Raw genomic sequence first — 15,484 nt, forward strand, 5'->3', positions numbered from 1 at the left:
GCCGGTATTTACTATTGCCCTGGTGTAGCAAGGTCTGACTGAGTGGGCTAAACTTTTTCGCTGGGACCTGGAGGGGAAACGGTTTCCCCCTGTTTTGCGGAGCTGGCGGATCAGTTGGTCCAGGGGCTACAGTTTATCTGTGATGCCTTTTTGGATGCCGCTCCTTTGATTTCTAGGCTGTCTGTATCAGCAGTGGTCCTTCTGACTATTATCTGGCTGAAATACTGGTCTGCGTACCAGATTTCTTAGAAGGCCTCATCTGATCTCTCCCCCTTGTAGGGGATTGCTTGTTTGGAGCTTCTTTGGATGACATGAAGTATCTCACGGGGGAAGAGTACTTTTCTACCACAGGCTACCAAGGGCAGGGAGCCCCGTTGTAGACGTGGGCCATTCTGCTAAGCTCATAAGAGGTTTTTTCGTCCCTCGGGGTCTCAAGACAAGGGATAAAAAGTCAGGGCCTCCACCGGAGGTAGCAAGAGGACCTGGTCTTGCAAGCACCTAGCTGGCTCTTTCAGACCCACGGACAATGCGGCCTCTGCATGTAGGGGGGTGGGGGGGATGTCTTCGCTGGTTTCCGGATCCATGGACCTCCCTGCTTTAGGACAAAAGGGTCCACAAAGTTATTCGGTCCACTACGAGATTGAGTTCGGCCTTATCCTCCAGAAAGGTTCTTCCCTTCCAACCTGCACTTGTCCCCAGATCACTTACGGGTCTCTTTAGGGTAGTGCAAGACTTGTTCCTTCAAGGGGTGATTGTTCCGATTTCAGAAAGTTTTCAGGGGTTTTTACTCAAACCTCTTTACAGTTCTCAGGAAGGAAGGCAAGGTACATCCAATTCTGGATCTCAAGGTGCTAAACTGCTTGTGCAAGTACAGCATTTGTGCCTGCAGTCCATTCAATTGGTAGTGGCGTCCCTACGTTGGTGATTTCATCTCGCTTCTATCAACATCAAGGACGCCTACCTGCACGTTCTAATATGTGCCGGTCACCACATTCATTTTGCTGTGAGTGAGGAGCATTATTGAATTGTGGCGTGGACCTCTGGTCTCGCCTCTGCTCCTCAGGTCTTCACAAAAGTGTTAGCCCCGATGCTGACATTGTTTGAGTCAGTGGGGAATCGCGGTACTGGGGTACCTGGACTATCTTCTTCTGAGAGCGGAGTCTCCGACTGCTCTAATGGACAACTGGAGATTGCTCTGCGAACTCTGAGAGAGTTTGGTTGGATTCTGAACCTTCAGGAGTCTGCTTTGGTTATGTCCGCCAAAACCGGACTGTCTGGGTCTGACTCTGGAACTCTGCTTCAGCCAACAGCATTTCTTCCTCAGGAAAAACTCCATTGCAGGAGACAATTCAGCTTCTGTTGTTCGGCAAGCGGTCATCCCTCCAGGCTTGCATGCGTGTCCTGGGCCTGATGGTATCCACCCTCAAGGCGGTCTGTTTGCACAGTTCCACACACTGTCTCTGCTAAATAGATTCTGGTGGAATGGGACAGGGATCCATCCAGTCTCTAGAGGTGGCTTAATTTTCTGGCACTTTGACAGGAAACATCCTTTCTTCCCCCCCCCCCCCCCCCCCCCTGTACTGGACGGTTGTCACCACGGATGCCAGCCTGTCTGGGTGGAGAGGCGTCCTCAGCACTGATGTGCTCAGGGGGTCTGGAAATCCGAGCCGTCAGCCTTTTGTCTGGCTCATTGGACAATTCATCTTCAGGGGTGTCTGGTACAAATTGTTTTGGACGATGCCACTGTCCATCACCAAGGGGGCACGAGTAGTGTCCTGTCGGCTCGGTAAGTAGCCGGTATTCTAAGGTGGGTTGATCGATTTGGTTCCAGCCCTCTCAAATTTCTAGATTCCGTCTGGACTGACCTCGCCAGTCTTGATACGCCGATCGGTATGGTCGCTGATGCTCCTTTGGGGACTTCCTCTCAGGGAGGATCTGCTGTCCCAAGGACCGATCTTGCATCCTGCTTTACAGTCGCTGGCTTTCACAGCTTGGCTGTTGAACGCCAGGTGCTGAAGGTTAGAGGTTTGTCTGAGTCTGAGTCTGTGTTTCCTACGGTGTTAAAAGCTACGAAATCTACTTCTAGGAAGATCTACCATTGTACGTAGAAGACGTACATTTCGTGGTGTGAGTCTCTTGGGGTTCATCCTCGCTGCTTCTTGGTGGGTCAGATCTTAACCTTCCATCATGGGGGGGGGGGTTGAACAGAAATTGGCCTTGAGTACCATCAAGGGCCAGTTATCGGCCTTGGCGGTCTTTTTCCAACGACCTTTGGCCTCACACTCCCTGGTGTGTACCTTTTTCTTCAGGGTGTCCGATATTTGGTTTCTTCAGTGCGGTCTCCGTTGCTGCCCTGGGATCTTAATGTGGTGCTTTCAGCTCTATAGTAGCCTCCCTTTGAAAATATTCGGGAGCTTTCCCTGCTTGCGCTGCCCCAGAAGGTGTCCTTTTTTGGTGGCTATCGCTTCTGCGTGCAGGGTGTTGGAACTGGCGGCGTTATCCTGTCCACCTTATTGGTGATTCACAAGGATAAGGTGGGGCTTCGCCCCTGTCCGTCATTCCTTCCTAAGGTGGTCTCTGACTGTCATTTGAATGTAGACATTGTGTTGGGCTTCCCTGTGTCCTAGACAAAACATCCGAAGGAAATTGCCTTGCATGCCTTGGATGTGGTCCGGGCAATTAGGGTGTACCTGGCAGCTATGGAGTCTTTTTTTGATGTCCGACTTTGTGCTCACGGACAGCCCTCAGAAAGGGTTGTCTGCGACCATTTCCAGATGGATCAGAGAGAGGGGGGTTCAGGCCTATTGCATCAGGTGTCAGGTTCCTCTTTTCCCTGTCAAGGAGCACTCTACTAGGGCGCTTTAGTGTCTCCTGGGCTTCCCTCATCAAGCATCAGTGATGCAGGTTTGCAAGGCGGCCACCTGGTCGTCGGCGCAAACTTTTACAAAATTTTTATACAGTGGATGTGTTGGCATCTACGGATGCTTCTTTTGGCCGCAAGGTTTTGCTGGCTGCTGCTTAGAGGACCTGGTTCTCTTTGAGGGTGTATGTTTGTTTTTTTTGTTTTTTTTTTCCAGGTGTGCTCCAGTTGTTTATGGTTGAGCTCCGTGTTACCTGGTGGCTGTGGTTAGCCTTGGAATTTTTTTTCTGCTTTTTTTCCCCACCCCTCATATTTAACGCTGCTTTGGGACGTCCCAATGGTTAAGAAGAATCAGGAGCGGTGTTCGTCAATGAACAAAAGCGAAAATTGAATTTTTGACTTATCGTAAAATCCATTTCTCTGATGTTCATGACTGACACAGCACCCACCCCTCTGTGGAGTTGGCTTTCTTCTAACACTGCTTGTAACAAAACTGAGTGCCTATAATTGAGAGTGGGTGTATACCCGCTGGGACTGCCCATGGGCGTAGTCGAGCTTTTTCCTGCCTAGTGTCCTACTCCTGTAGGGGGCACTATAACCCAATGGTTAAGAAGAATCCGGAGCTGTGTCCGTCAATGAACATCAGATAAATAGATTTTACGGTAAGTAAAAAATCCTATTTTCTTTTTCTTTTTTTTTTATCAATTGACTAAATGGAAAGTAAATATGTGGCGTGACTACCCTTTACCTTCAAAACATCATCAATTCTTCTAGTTACAGGAACTCGGCAGGTAGGTTGTTCCAAACCTCTTGGAGAACTAACCACACATTTTCTGTGGATGTAGACAGCCTCAAATCAATCTGTTCCTTCATGTAATCCCAGACAGACTTGATGTTGTTGAGATCAGGGCTCTGTGGGAGGCAAACCATCACTTCCAGGACTCCTTGTTCTTTACGCCGAAGATAGTTCTTAAGGACATTGGCTGTTTGGGGTTGTTGTCCTGCTGCAGAATAAATTTGGGGCGAAACACGCGCCTCCCTAGTGGCATAGCATGATGGATAAGTATCTGCCTGTATTTCTCAGCATTGAGGACACCATTGATCCTGACCAAATCTCCAACTCCATTTGCAGAAATGCAGCCCCAGACTTGCAAGGATCCTCCACCATGCTTCACTGTTGACTCCAGGCAATCATTATTGTACTGCTTTCCAGCCCTTTGGTGAAATTACCTCCTGTTACAGCCAAATATTTCAAATCTTGACTCCTCAGTCTAGGGCACCTACTAAGAAGTATGTATGATTTGTCTTTCATCTGCCACATCAAGTATCCTTGGTTGACCACTGCATCTACAGTCCTCAACATTGCCTGTTTCTTTGTGCTTCTTCAAAAGAGCTTGAACAGGCCATCTTGAAATCCCAGTCAACTTTGAGATCTTTGCCTGGGAGAGTCCTTGCTGTTGCAGTAAAACCAGTGTTGCCAACCGTCAGTATTTTTACTGTCAGGCAGTAAAAAACTGGCACTTTTATCCTGCCAGTAAATGCCATTGATGGGAAAAGTTTGCCATTAAAAATATGACTAACGCTTAATTCGGAACTACGCATGAAGCCGGCCAAGACCATCTGAGTGCCTACTACAGTGTGTTTGGCGGCGGGGTGTAGGTCTGGCAGAGGCAGGTCCTGAGTGTGTCATGTGATGTCGTGGTGCAAGGAAGCCATGGAGAAAGGTCAGAGCCTAGTGTGTGGGTCTGCTGGACAGGAGCAAGACAAGCTGGGAGCGGGACTGTCAGTGTTTGGACTGAAGGGATCACCTGGCGTAGCGAGATACTGTCACTGTGACTCAGGAGGGGACGTCTTAGTGAGGTGTCGTCATCGTCTGTGCTGCTTGCACACTACTGTCAGTGTCACTGTGAGAGTCTGTTTCAAGTGTGTGCTTGCCCGCCTGTTCTAATTTTTTACCTTCTGGAGTTCTGTCCTTGAGCTAATTACTTGCTATATTGAAAATAAAATAAACATGTTTTTGCCTTAGTATCTACCTTAAATCACATTGCTTATTGCATGTTGTACTTGTCTGTAGCCTAAATACAGAAATGTGCACTTAAAACTTTAATTTTGTAACTTTTGAAAATGTCAGTTAAAACTTTGCTGTGCCAGGAAAATTTTGGGTGTCGTACTGTTTGTAAATTCAATCTGGTAGGTTGGCAACACTGAGTATTAACTACCTTGTTGTCTTGTTGCTGTTCTCAGTCTTGCCAAGGTGTATGACTTGTACTTGTACAATGAAACGGTCTTCCACAACCTCACCTTACCCAGTTTTAAGGCTCCTACACAGCTGTTTGTTTAAGTTAATGACTGTGTTTCAACCTACATATGAAATGGATAATCATTAGCACCTGCTTGGTATGATTGGTTAATCATACACCTGACTTTATTCCTACAAAATTCCTGACTGTGCAAGTGTGAGAATTGATACTGGTTTAATGCCAAAGGGTAGGAACATTAAATATTGAATTGTTTAAGATTTTTCTTCTGTTCGCTCGATTTGCATTTTGTAAATAAAAAAATAGATATTTTTTAAAGCATTTTTACTTTTCAGCATTTATTCACACCCGCTTAAAACGTTTGCACAGTACTGTATATTTTATTTAACTGAGGGTAGTAACGCTTAACATTTCTTACAGGTTCCTGTTCCTGTTTTTGTGCCAGCTGATTGGGACAAAATCAAAGAATTAAATGAAGAATTTAAGCTGAAAGACTTAAAACTAGACATGGAACTAAAGGTAAAAGATCATCTAAAGATTGAGCTGGACAAGCAGGAAGAGATGGATGACTCCTTGTCATTAAAGGATGAAGACTTGGAAGAAGAGGAAAAAGTAGATCAGGAGGACAGAGAAGTGTTGTGGAATACACTGGTAAACAATGAAGATGAGCTAAGAGAAGATGATGATTCTTTGAAAGAGGACATAAAGGAAGAAGATGATCTGAAAGCAGATTTGAAAGATGATCTGAAAGCAGATTTGACTGATGATCTGAAAGCAGATTTGACTGATGATCTGAAAGCAGATTTGAATGATGATCTGAAAGCAGATTTGACTGATGATCTGAAAGCAGATTTGACTGATGATCTGAAAGCTGATTTGACTGATGATCTGAAAGCAGATTTAAATGATGATCTGAAAGCAGATTTGAATGATGATCTGAAAGCAGATTTGAATGATGATCTGAAAGCAGATTTGAATGATGATCTGAAAGCAGATTTGAATGATGATCTGAAAGCAGATTTGAATGATGATCTGAAAGCAGATTTGAATGATGACCCTAAAGCAGATTTGAATGATGACCTGAAAGCAGATTTGAATGATGACCTGAAAGCCGATTTGAATGATGACCTGAAAGCCGATTTGAATGATGACCTGAAAGCCGATTTGAATGATGACCTGAAAGCCGATTTGAATGATGACCTGAAAGCCGATTTGAATGATGACCTGAAAGCCGATTTGAATGACGATCTGAAAGCCGATTTGAATGACGATTTGAATGACGGTCTGAATGACGGTCTGAATGACGGTCTGAATGACGGTCTGAATGACGGTCTGAATGACGGTCTGAATGACGGTCTGAATGACGGTCTGAATGACGGTCTGAATGACGGTCTGAATGACGGTCTGAATGACGGTCTGAATGACGGTCTGAATGACGATCTGAATGACGATCTGAATGACGATCTGAATGACGATCTGAATGACGATCTGAATGACGATCTGAATGAGGATATGAAGGAAGAAGACGAGGTAACAGAAGATGATCTGTCAGATGAAAGCCCATTTCATCCTGTAGAAGTTGTGGAAATAGAAGATCCTTTAACTGAAGAACAAACATTGTGTGATGTTACTGGTATGTGGACTTAAACCCTGTCCTGTCAATCTCCAAGGAATTCAGGAGATAGGTAAACTTAAACTAATACAGCTGTTTTCACCTGCAGATGAAATACAAGTGGATAAATCTAAAAGCTGCAGTGCTGATAGCCCACCAAGCTTACCATATGTGACATATGAGCCAGAACTGGACATTGAGGATGATTTTCCAAGGGGTAAGTTTAAATGTTGAAACTTAGAATCCGTTTATATTAATACCCATTTTGTACTACAAGCATACTTCTCTGATAACTCTAGGTGTTCTACCCATCTGGGTATTATCTGATGTAGGCTGCATTGTGCATTAGCTAGATCTGTGATCGATTAGAAATGGGTGTTCCCACTAGGAATTCACTGGTGACCATTGTCTCCAGTACAGAAATGAATGGGGAATACAAAATTTTATAGTTGTCATGAGCATAGGAGTGGAGAGGGAAGTCTTAGGGGCATACCCATTCTGGTGACAGCTGTCTAGGAGGATTAACTTAATAGTACAGTGTACATAACCATAGACAATAACTTATATTCTGCCATCTTCAGGTGATTGGACACTGGTAAAAGCTTTGCACCTGCATAAAACCCCATGCACTCCGTGGGACTCAAATTTTTTGCTAGTGTCCTTAGGCGATGAACCTCTTCTCCTCTGGAAATTTTTCTACACCATTTTTTATTTTTTTACATCTTCAACTGACACTTCTGGTGCTCACATGGCGCAATAAGTGTAATTAGCTGCAAGATGCTATACACATCCAGGGCCGTAGACCAATCCTATGTCACCCAGGCCCTGAAGAACCTTTCACGGGGTATGCTCATCATGCCGAGTGAAGCTTGGTCCCCTCTGGGAGCCTGCAAGGCAGATGAGGTAGGACGGGGGTTTTCCAGTAATTGTGTTTCCAATTTTTACATGTGGGGCATTCTTTCACTTAGTGTGTTCTCCCCCCTCTGAAAATGCCTATACAGTGAAACCTTGGTTTGAGAGTAACTTGGTTTGAGAGCGCTTTGCAAGACAAGCACATTTTTAAAAAAAATTTTGACTTGATATACAAGCGATGTCTTGATATACAAGTAGCATCATGTCACAACTGGGTATAAAAGAGAAGAGAGGCGCCGCTAAGTGTAGCAATATTGTTACATTTAATGAAGGCTCAATATTTAGCAGCTCACATGGTTGATGATTAAAACAGGCACATCTAAGTATGCAGGCATCCGGGGTAAAGCTTTCCACATAGACCATCCTCCGCACTGTAATCTTCATCACACCCTTCCACACTGCGCTCAGATCACTCTACTGCAGGGTAGTCTTCCCAATCACAATTGCAGACTGACATCGGTGAGAGCCAGTGGTTCAGAAGATGGTCTATGTGGACAGCTTTACCCCGGATACCTGCATACTTAGATGTGCCTCTTTAATCATCAACCATGTGAGTTGCTAAATGATGTACCTTCATTAAATGTCCCCATACTGCTACACTTAGAGGCGCCTCTCTTCTCTTTTATACTCTATAGCTCCTGCTGGATTTTGCTTCTAACCCCCTTGTGGAGGCTGCCATTTGTGGATGGACATTTTATGACACAACCTATCGCATTGCTATAATCTTTGTATATACACTATAAACTGAAAGACTTATCAATAAATAGTTGTGGAACGGATCATCTGAGTTTCCAGTATTTCTTATGGGAAAATTCGCTTTGATATAAGAGTACTTGATTAAAAGCATGTTTCCCGAACGAATTATGCTCGCAATCCAAGGTTTTACTGTACCAGCCTTTTTCAACTGTGGTGCCTTCTTGAGTTGTCAGGGATGCCTTGGCCAAATGCATAAAAATAGCCCTCAATTGCCCAGAAATTGTAAGTTGGTGGGTGGATTAAGCCTGCCTTTTTGAATCAGTGAAATTTTTTATTGTGCAATATTACAATCTTGGGTACTGTGTGGACAGCTTGTCTGCACAGTATCCTTGTTTGCCCCTCTCTGTCAGCACTGGAGTCACATTGGCTGAGAGAAGCCCTGGAATAGCAGTCTGTACCAGTGTACAAATATATATTGGCTTGGTAAACCTAAATTACCTCTATTGGATATCATGCATGTGTGGATGCTGCTGCGTTATGTAAAACTGATTCTGCCCCTGTTTTGTGCGTAACCCTCACAAGGCGCAGAAGAGCTGAGACAAAAGAGACCAATGTCACTTGTGCTACAGACGACTGAGAAAAACCAACAAAAAGCTCAGCTGTTTTCCTGTTCTGGCTGCCACTCATGTGCAACAGCCCTTCTGATTAAGGCACATTTCACTGCAACTATGTCTGATTTCTTTGGAAAATTCTTTGCCCTTTTGAAGCCTTCAGTCTCCAGGGCCCAAAACCTCTCTACTGCCTCCCCGTTTGAATCCTTTCAGGAGAATGACGCCTCATTCTTAACCCCTTGCCTACCAGACCAATTCTGACACTTCTTTCCTGTATGTAAAAATCAGTGTTTGCGTGAAAATTACTTAGCGCCCCCAAACAATATACATTTTTTTAGTAGATTCCCTAGAGAATAAAATGACTGTCGTTCCAATTTATGTCACACGGTATTTTACGCAATGATTTTTCAATCATATTTTTGTCAAAATATGAAACGCCCAGTAGATACCCAACATGTCATGCTTTAAAATTGTGCATGCTCTTGGAATGGCCCCAAACTACGGAAAATTCTCCACAGGCGACGATTTTAACATTTTTTACTGGTTACCAGTTTAGAGTTAGAGGAGATCTAGTGCTAGAATTATTGCCTTTGCTATAACATTCAGGGAAATACCTCACTTGTGGTGTGAACACAGTTTACATATGTGGGGTATGACCTACGTATGCATTCGCCACTGTGCACAAGCACAGGGAGACACGTGGGCGCTTTTAAAATAATAATAAAAAAACAATTTTTTTTTTTTTTTTTTACTGTCCCTTTTTCCGTTTTTTTTCTGATGACTTTTAATGCTATCACTTGAAGTATAAAGCTCCCTGGCGATACCAATACAGCATGACAGGTCCTCTTTATGGAGAGATCTGGGGGTCTATAAAACCCCATGTCTCTCCTCTACAATGGAAAGCGTTTGGAAAAAAATTTGAAAAAGCTTTCAAAACAATAAATAGCATTGTTTACATCGGACCAGAACTGGAAGTGACTTTGACGTCATTCCGGTCCTCCTAGACCATAGAGTTTAGCTGAGGCCATCTTCAGCTAACCTCTGTGGTCAGCCGCCAGATCAGTTCCCAAACTCACCGGCCAGTTTCCGGACTCACCGATCATCCCGGTAAGCACGAGAACCACCGACTAATCAGCCGCTGGTATTACTTTTAGTGGTTAGAGAATCGCCAGTTAAAACAAAAACAATACCAGGATCATGGCATATTGCTACAGCCATAATCCACTTCAACTTGAGCACGTCTTTTTACTATGGCCCGCTTTCGAAGTAGTTAAAGGAATATATGGAGGAAGATGAAGTGGATGCCGAGGGATTTTCTTCTGTATTTTGTGGGAGACCAACTAAAGCGTCATTCCATATGCTTCCTATGGTTTCTCTTGTGAGCCAATTTATGATGCAGCTTTCCCTAGCTATTAGTTTAATAGCACTGGAATCTCTTCAGGCAAAACTGAAGGGAACTAGACAGAAGTCTTCCTCTCTACACGCATGACGATTTAACAAATCCTGAAAAGGCATCAATTTTTACAGAGTTATTTTCTGTGGAGAAGGAACTTGTGAAAAAAGTCAGTCCTGGTAGTGGATCCTGCTAGAAAGCATATTGCTGTTCTTGTTGACTTTTTCCTTTTAAAGATTCTGCCTGTAGATGCTGTAGATTCAACCCTATTGAATGGATCTTTTACTCTTGCTGGTCCTGCCCATTTGTCAGACTGGAAAAATGAATAGACAACATAATTCTGTGTTTGCAGACCCTATTCTTCTAGCACCAATCAAAGGTCATCTCTTCAGTGCTGCTCTTTAATGCCCTGGAGAATGTACTTTGCCCTGCCTCTAGGATGACCCTAGCATCTGTACACATGCACAGAATTTTGTGGATTAGGGCTTGTTCTGCTGAGCCTTCTTGCAAAAGGCTTCTTTTAGAGGTGCCTTTCAATGGTGAGCACCATAGTAAATCAAATCTAGGAATTTATCAAGGAATAACTGGGGGGAAGATATTTTTACTCCAAAATAAAGACTAAGCCTGCTATTACGCCTTCTTAATGAAAGCAGTCCTTTTCCCTCCACCCAAATGGCCTTCTCTAAGTCAAAGGTGATACAATTTTTTCATTGCTAGCCTTGGACCGCTAAACCCTCCAAGCTTACCTAGAAGCCCTCCTCACAATGAAGGAGCACCTTCACTCTGGAGTAGAGGAGAGTCTGTTGCTATTCACATCAGTCTGGTCCAGAAATGTTATGTCAACATTCTCTTAACCTTAGCGGTATTCTCGAGTGTGGCTCGGGGTTAAATTTCAGAGCCAAAAGCGGTAACCCCGAGCCACACTCGGGGTACTGCCAGAAGCATCGCTGAATCCTGTAAAAGAGGTTTCTTACCTTGTCACCGGGATCCAGCGATGTGTCTCAGCGGTGAGACATATATATATATATATATATATATATATATATATATATATATATATATGTAATTCTTGTGAATGAGCAGCCCAAACCAACTGTATATATATATATAATGTATACAGTTGGTTTGGGCTGCTCATTCACTAGAATTACATGCAAAATAATGGTACCGCTTTCAGCACCTAAAATCCAAAAGAATCATACTGCCAGGGATGTTAATGTGGAACAAGGTATACCAGATCTCCACCCTGACCTGGTGATTTTCCAACTTAGCCCTAGAATCTGCGAAATTGTTCGTCCCTCTTCCTGAGGTGGGAACAACGGAGGCCAGCCTGTTAGGCCAGGGCAGGATCTACAATTCACTGATTGGCCAGAGCACCTGGTCTCCACAGGTGTTGACACGCCCCAATAATATTCTAGAACATTTATCAATAAAACTGAACCTCCTTCTTGGTCACCCATTAAAGGTGTAGTCAGACAACGCCATGGTTGTGCCTTGCATAAACCATAAAGGGCGTACAAGAAGTCAGACAGCCCTGAATAAAAAGCAAGCCAGTTTCTCTTCTGGGTGGAGCTCCACATTCCAACTCGGTCATCTACATACCAGGAGTGGAAAATTCCTGTTGCTCGATCAGTGGTTGGGAACACCATATGAGCTCCCAATTCAACAACAGGTTTGTGGCCAGATCCATGGATCTCCTGGACTTTGCAGTGTATTTCCTGGTGATTCATTGGTCCCTGTTCTGACTGGTGTTTGCATTTCCTCCAGTGCTGCTTCTCCCTCGACTCCTCCACAAGAGAGGGAGAGAACAGATTCTGACAATCCTTATTGCTGCAAATTGGCCCAGGAAAACCTGATACATGGATATACTCAGATTCCTGGTGGACAAGCCTCGGGCAGTATGTGACAGTCTCCTTTTTGACAGAATTCGAACATTTAATAAACTTTCAAATAGATGAGGAGGAAAATGTTCCACTATCAGTGGCTGCAGCTGCTGATCAGTGCATTCTGACAGCAGCAGGAGCCGTTCCTGAATAATGTCCCAGCGGCGACCGATTCCTCCACCCAACTTGTTTGTGTGAATTGAGAAATCTATAAAAAAAATATTTTTGTTCAGCCCACCAGCCAAAAAAAGTATGGCCAGCTTTTCTTAGCAGAGTGTAAATTTTCAAAACATTAGGGAGGTCATACAATAATTTTTTAATACTTTTTCTGGTATTGTCTGATCAGAAACTCCTGCACAAAATTAATGAAAACTATGCAGTAGTATTCTTGCTTTTTCCACTGTGCCTGCCAAATTCAGGTTGTCTTTATTTGCAACACCTTTATTTTTGGTGCTTATGGCTGCAACACAAGTTCATAAGAAGATACCGCGGCTTCGATGATAAAGAAAATTGAGGTAAAATAGGACTTCTTCCATGCTGGAGTAAATAGTGTTGCATAGGCTTGTATTGTGTAGCATACAGAGGGGGATTGTGGTTCTCGGTTATCTGGACGATCTCCTGCTATGGGCAAGCTCATGTGCCACTCTGTCGAGAGATCTGAGAATCACGGTTCAGACGCTCCAGGAGTTCGGCGGCACTGTCTTGCCGTTCGCCTTATCTGGTCGTTCATAGGGATAAGGTTGTTCTGCGACCCAACCCATCTTTCTCTATCGTTCATTGACGGACGCAGTCCTCTGATGCATATTTGTAGGGTAATACCGCCCCCTACAGGAGTAGGACAGAGAATTTCTGGCTACGCCTATGGGCAGTCCCTGGGGGTATACCCGCTCTTCCTGCATAGAATGTCAGTTTTAATCTGCCTAGTCAGGAGTAAGGACCTAGTTCTTTGCTGGGATCTTTGGTCCTGGCATAGAAGTAATTTTTTTTATGTAGATTTTTTTTTTTTTTTTCAGCTAGTCTTTTTTTTTTTTTCCTCGAACGTTTTTCCTGTGAGATCTTCAAGCAATTATGCTGGGCTGGGCGACAGACTGAACCCCCATATCCAGTGGTCACCCCAGTCTCGCCATTGAGCGCGTGCAGGCCTTAGCTCCGCGCTGGGTCAGCCACGACACAATCCCGCTGGACGGGGACTGACCCCGCGAGTTAAATGCCTCGCCAGGACTCATGACAGGGTCTATGCTGATGTTGCAGAATTCCTATTTGGCCGACATCCCCCCTACTCCGGTTGCGTGGGGTCCTGTCATGAGATTGCGCCCACCTGTGCTCCCGGTATGGTGAGTAAATGTTAAAACCCCCCGGTGGGTTTTGGGGTGGACGCAGGCCTTCTCTCTGGGATGGTCGGACCCTCACACTCCAGGGTTCCCTCTGTCCTGTTGTGACCCCCCCCTCCTGGCTATCACTTCTGCGCGCAGGGTGTCGAACTGGCGGCGCTGTCCTGACGTTCTTCCTATCTGGTGGTTCACAAGGACAAGGTGGTACTTCGGCCGGATCAGTCTTTCCTGCGGAAGGTGGTTTCCAGTTTTCACCTGAATGAGGACATTGTATTACCTTCCATGTGCTCTAAGCCTATACATCCTAAGGAATTTGCTCTGCATACCCTGGATGTTGTTCGTGTGTTCGGGGTGTATTTGGCGTCTGCCGAGTCTTTTCGTAAGTCTGACTTGCTCTTTGTGCTCACGGATGGCCCAAAGAAGGGGCTGCCTGCGTATGCTGCGACTATTTCCAGATGGATCAGACAGACAGTAGTGCAGGCTTATTCCATTAAGGGTCAGGTTCCACCTTTCCCTGTCAAGGCGCACTCTACTCGGGCGCTTAGTGCTTCCTGGGCCTTTCGCCATCAGGCGCCTGTGCTTCAGGTGTGCAAGGCGGCGACTTGGTCATCTATCTGTTCACACCTTTACCAAATTTTATAAGGTGGATGTGATGGCATCTGCAGATCCCTCCTTTGCCCGCAAGGTTTTGCAGTCCGCTGTTTAGGGGGCCCCTTGGCCTTCCTTGAGGGTGTTCTTGTGTTTTCAGGTGGACCTCATCTGGTTGTTCTGATGAGTCCTGTGTTGCCTGGTTGGCCATGTTGTCCTTGGGGACTGTTTTTTATTTGTTCTGCTGTTCACACTCCTCATTTTGGTACTGCTTTGGGATGTCCCTACTGATATGCATCAGAGGACTACGTCCGTCAATGAACGATAGAGAAAACTGGATTTTTGACTTACCGTAAAATCCTTTTCTCTCAGGTTCATTGACGGAAGCAGTACCCGCCCCTCTATTTTGAGTTGGGTTGGTGTTACTTTTCTGACACTGCTTTGATACAAAACTGACATCCTATGCCGGAAGAGAGAGGGTATACCCCCAGGGACTGCCCATAGGCGTAGCCAGAAATTTTTTCTGCCTAGTGTCCTACTCCTGTAGGGGGCGGTATTACCCTACTAATATCAGGGTTCGTACGGTCCTTGAAAACCTGGAAAAGTTTTGAAATTTGGAGATGACACTTTCCAGGCCTGGAAAGGTCATGGAAAATTAGGATTCCACTAAGGTTTTGGAAAAGTCATGGAAATGTAACTGGGGAGGAGCGGGGAGCGGCGGGGGGAGTGGATGATTAAAGACTTTAGTGTAATTTATTAATTCAGTAATGTTTGCCAGTGCCACATACTATTTGTCTTCCGGGTCCGCGGTATGCCCGTGCGCTGTCACGCAGCAGCCGAGGAGATGATCGTGCAGTGCACCAATCACTGGCAGCGGGGAGGGCCGGCCGCGGTTTGCCTGGATGTGACTGGCCAGCAGCAGCAAACCAATCACAGGCAGCGGAAGCGTCACTGGAGGGGGGCCGGCTGCATGAACGTGATGACGCGGAAGGGGGCGGTAACCATTTTGGTTACCGCGTCATCACGTTCATGCGGCCGTAGATTAGACAGGTGTAGGTGCTGCAGCTCGACATCAGCCATGTATGTTGTGGGCAGGAAGTTGGCTGTCATCTGAGCAGAACTTTCAGAATTTTCCTGCTTGTGGCCTCCTTTTGGCTCTTCTGAGAAGTGGGAGCTGTCACCTGTCTTGTCCACATTCCGAGTGCAGGACCTGGAAAGTCACCAAGCATTTCCATACTTCTGCTGGGCACACAACACAGGCCATACAACTGATCACCCCACACAGGGCAGATGACTCTGGGGACATCACGCTGGGCGCACAACCCGTCACACCATTGTGG

The 15,484-nt window shown here is 45.2% G+C and overlaps 1 protein-coding gene across 1 annotated transcript in view; it reads left to right on the forward strand.

Annotated features, from left to right (window-relative positions):
• Positions 1 to 15,484, forward strand: part of ZMYM2 (zinc finger MYM-type containing 2) — a 236,553-nt gene that overhangs the window by 148,393 nt on the left and 72,676 nt on the right. Inside the window, exons 15-16 of the mRNA XM_082248171.1 lie at positions 5,539 to 6,751; positions 6,840 to 6,947. Of these exons, the coding sequence (XP_082104297.1) occupies positions 5,539 to 6,751; positions 6,840 to 6,947 (1,321 nt within the window). The remainder of the gene's footprint in view (positions 1 to 5,538; positions 6,752 to 6,839; positions 6,948 to 15,484) is intronic.

The sequence above is a fragment of the Pelophylax lessonae genome (assembly GCF_965119305.1).
Source record: "Pelophylax lessonae genome assembly, chromosome: 2".
Classification (NCBI taxonomy): domain Eukaryota; kingdom Metazoa; phylum Chordata; class Amphibia; order Anura; family Ranidae; genus Pelophylax; species Pelophylax lessonae.